At 52.0% G+C, this 3,448-nt stretch overlaps 1 protein-coding gene across 1 annotated transcript in view; it reads right to left on the bottom strand.

Moving 5' to 3' along the window:
- Nucleotides 1-735: 735 nt before the first annotated feature.
- The window catches only part of LOC104271661 (stromelysin-3-like), an 8,929-nt gene continuing 6,216 nt past the window's right edge, over nucleotides 736-3,448 (bottom strand). Inside the window, 3 exon segments of the mRNA XM_009866392.1 lie at nucleotides 736-869; nucleotides 1,794-2,051; nucleotides 3,379-3,448. The exon segment at nucleotides 3,379-3,448 is cut by the window's right edge and continues 25 nt beyond it. Coding sequence (XP_009864694.1) covers nucleotides 736-869; nucleotides 1,794-2,051; nucleotides 3,379-3,448 — 462 coding nt within the window.

Genomic DNA, 3,448 nt, shown 5'->3' with positions numbered 1-3,448 from the left:
CCCAGCAGTGCAGCCGTGAGCCACCCGGCACCGGGAACCGAGCACAGGGAGCGACGGGGCAGTGGCCAGCACTGACTCCCAGCACCGTGGGAAGAAGGGGGCCCCTTGTCTATGTACAAATCAGTATAAAATCTTAACGCATACTAGTGATACAGCATAGAACCGGGAGCAGGGCTGCGGCAGGGCCCTGGCAGTCACCACTGCAGCCCCAGAGAAGTGGTCCTGGCAGCAGCCGCACGTCTGCGTTCCTCCGCAGGTACAGTCAGTGTCCTTCGAAGCCCCTGGCTGAGGCTGAGGGAGGTGTCTTGGTGGAAGGCTTCCTCCCAGGCCAATGTCTGGAGCACCAAAGGGCTGCTTTGTGAGCTGTGTAAACATAGGAAATGCGTCAGATCAGCTCTACAGGATGGGGTCTAGGTTAGTTAGGAGAATGTAATCCTAGTTCCAGGCTGGTTTGATGGCTTTTGGGATGCTATTGCTAGAAGAGGGTGGCCATACTGAGGGTTTAGTGGGTGCTTTTGCCTGCGAAGAACACAGCAGATGCTTTTACATTGATAGCAACTGAAGTTGGGGCTGCTGGAGCATGAGAGATGCAAACTTTGTCACTTGTTGTGACAGACGCCTGTTGTGTCAGATGCTGAGCCTGGAAGGAAGCCAGGAATGGCAGAGGGAACCCTCTGTGAGGCTGCTGGAGATAAAGATGATGAAAGAGGAGCGTGGAGGGCAGAGGCATGCCCCTCATCTGAAGGAATTGGAGGAAGGTGTACAGCGGAAGAAGTCCTGGCTGATCTGGCGTGGGTAGCCCTCCAGCACCTTCACCTGGACTGGATCAAACTTCCAGTAATCCCGGCCTCTCAGGAAATAGGCAAAACCTGCGGGTGAGAGAGCAAGGGTGAAAAGAGACAGGATTCACACGGCTCAGAGCTCTTCCCCAGCGTTTTGTCTAGCTGACACTCTGCAGTGTGTGCAGGACCAAAAGACAGCCTGGAAGAGGCAGGAGATGCTGCTGGATTCGTTTCACCTGAACCCAGGCTTGTGGCTTATATTGTTCTTTCACACTGTTCCAGTTTTGAAGGGAGAGTAAACAGAATGAATTTATTTTATTTTCCTAGTGGTTTAAAAGATGCTGTACCCACGCAGTGACCCAGCTCTGAGAGGGCAGAAGACATCTAGGACCTGAACAGAGCCTGTAACAGGGAGCTTGTGAAGACCTGCTGCAGAGCATGTTACTGTGGGGAAGCTTCCCTGGGATTTAGGCTCTGGAAGCAATGGGGAGCTGTTCCAACACATTGTTTGGGAGGAGAGGGACAGTCACCTCACCTGTCATCCAAACAGCCTGGCTGTCCCCAGTGTTTCTGTGGCACTGCTTTGCCCAGCATGGGGCAGATCAAGGAGTGCTCGGCAGCGCTAAAAGCAGCCTCTTCATTCAGCACAGCTGCCTGGGCTGAAGTGTGGGCAGTGTTTCTGCTGCCTTCTCTTTGCTTTCTTTGTCAAAAGCGCTAACAGCTGGGTGGGACTCTGGCCATTTCTTGGCCAGAAGTTTGAATTCTCTTTATCAGATGCTTATATGTTTTTTGTTGAAATTAATAATGGTAAAACTTCTCACTTTTGGGGAGAAGCCTCAGTTCCCTACCCACTGGAGGGAGCTGCCCTCTTTCTCTACACTATATGGCATGTGCTATGGCTGGGAAGTATCCACCACTACCGAATGCCTAAATCCACCCACTTCTTCCAGCTGGGCAGGGTGCCAGCCTGAGTGCCCACCCCAGAGCAGGCCACGTCCCTGCTGCACTGACCGAACTCATCCCGAAAAGCGGCGTCAATCTCCTGAGGGACACCGCGCCAGTCAGCCATGGTCCGGGGGTAAATGTTGTCCACCTGGCGGGTGTGAGGGTTGAAGCGCCAGTAGTTGCCTCCACTGAAGATGTAGATCTTGTTCTTCTCAGCCCCCCACACCAGAGCTGCCTGCACGGGGGATGCAGGCAGCCCCAGCTCCACAGTCGGGATGGGACCAGTTACCCGTCTCTCGCCATCATAAATCCAGTACTTAGAATCTGGTGAGGAGACAGAAGAGGGAGACGGGTTTGGAAGCTCTTTGATGTCCCATAATTCATCAGGCAACTGCGTGACTGGGGCTGGTGCCTTGGCAGAGGTAAAATCCCCACCAATGTCGTGGACACTGTCACTGACAGGCACCCAAAGTGCTGACAGTGCGAGGAGTTGACTTCCCACCTCAGTCCAACCCAAAGGGTGTCAGTGGTGGGATAAGAAGGACCGTTTTAGCAGCTGTCTTGTCTCTATGTGTGGAAGCTGTAATAAAAGACTTGGCTGGAGGGACCAGCCTCTATGCTGCAAACTCATCTCTTGAAGGAGAACATACATGGGCATGTACAGGCGTAAAGGGGACGTGCGGCTGTAAAGAAGCAAGCTACAGACACCAGGAAGAAGTTGCCAAGATGCAGCAGAGACTGGAAGCATATTTCCAGATTAGTTTAAAATGGAAATCTCTGCAATTAGCCTACGGCTTGTAATACTTTCCCCTTATCTCATTTTAACTCATGGTAGGAGCCTGCCAATTTTAGCACTGTAAGTCCCTGTGAGCAGGTCAGGTGCTAAGTAATCTGTTTATGCAGGAGCACTGCCTGCAGAGCCGCGTGGTGTGCTTTCTGGTACTCGGTCTCACGGCGTACAGACGGGGCATGCATACCTGGGGCAGCTGGGTACCTACGTCATTCTGCATCCCTGCTATTAAATTTACACTTGGAAAGAACAGTGGAGCTGAAATTGAGTTTGTTGCTAGTCTTGAACTCCAGAGATGGACAGGATGAGGTTTTGCCCCCATCATGGGTGATTTTTTTTTTATCCGTGTGGTGACTGGAGTTTGCCTGGCTCTGCACACAGGCTCCCTGTACTACAGAAGCAACCCATCCAGGTCTCTGAGCAAAGAAGATGCTGTCCAACCCCTGAACAGGGCCAAGGGGAAACAAGCGCAGGAGTTCCACAACTGATGAAGCTGCCTGGGGCTGTCTTCTGGCACGGTGCTTCCCAGGACGGCTGGGGAGAAGGAGCAAGTGTTTCCATTCCCCTCCTCTGCCGGCAGCACTGCCAGGGCAGAGGCTCTAAACAAATCTTTGTGTTCTAGAGGAGTATAATGGGATATTATATCTGTGTCTAAAATAAAAGTGACCCCTTTTTCTCTCTTCCCTCTTCAATATCTGCTAAAAGGTTTAAACTAAGCAAAGAAGGAAACAAATAACAAGGATCGCTGGATTGCTGAGGATGCCCAGAAGGTTTATCCTCCCAGGAACTTGTTGGGTCCTGAATTATCCCTAAGTAAAGGAGACGCATTTCTGAGCTGTGTGATCCCAGTCCAACTCTTACCTTGGAAGAACCAGATATTGCCCAGAGGGTCCTCGAAGGTGGCATCAACGGAGCTGGGGATCCCCTGCCA

The sequence above is a fragment of the Apaloderma vittatum genome, unplaced genomic scaffold, assembly GCF_000703405.1.
Source record: "Apaloderma vittatum isolate BGI_N311 unplaced genomic scaffold, ASM70340v1 scaffold31333, whole genome shotgun sequence".
NCBI lineage: Eukaryota > Metazoa > Chordata > Aves > Trogoniformes > Trogonidae > Apaloderma > Apaloderma vittatum.
Note: the sequence above shows the minus strand (reverse complement) of the source record. Positions and strands in the feature narration are given on the sequence as shown.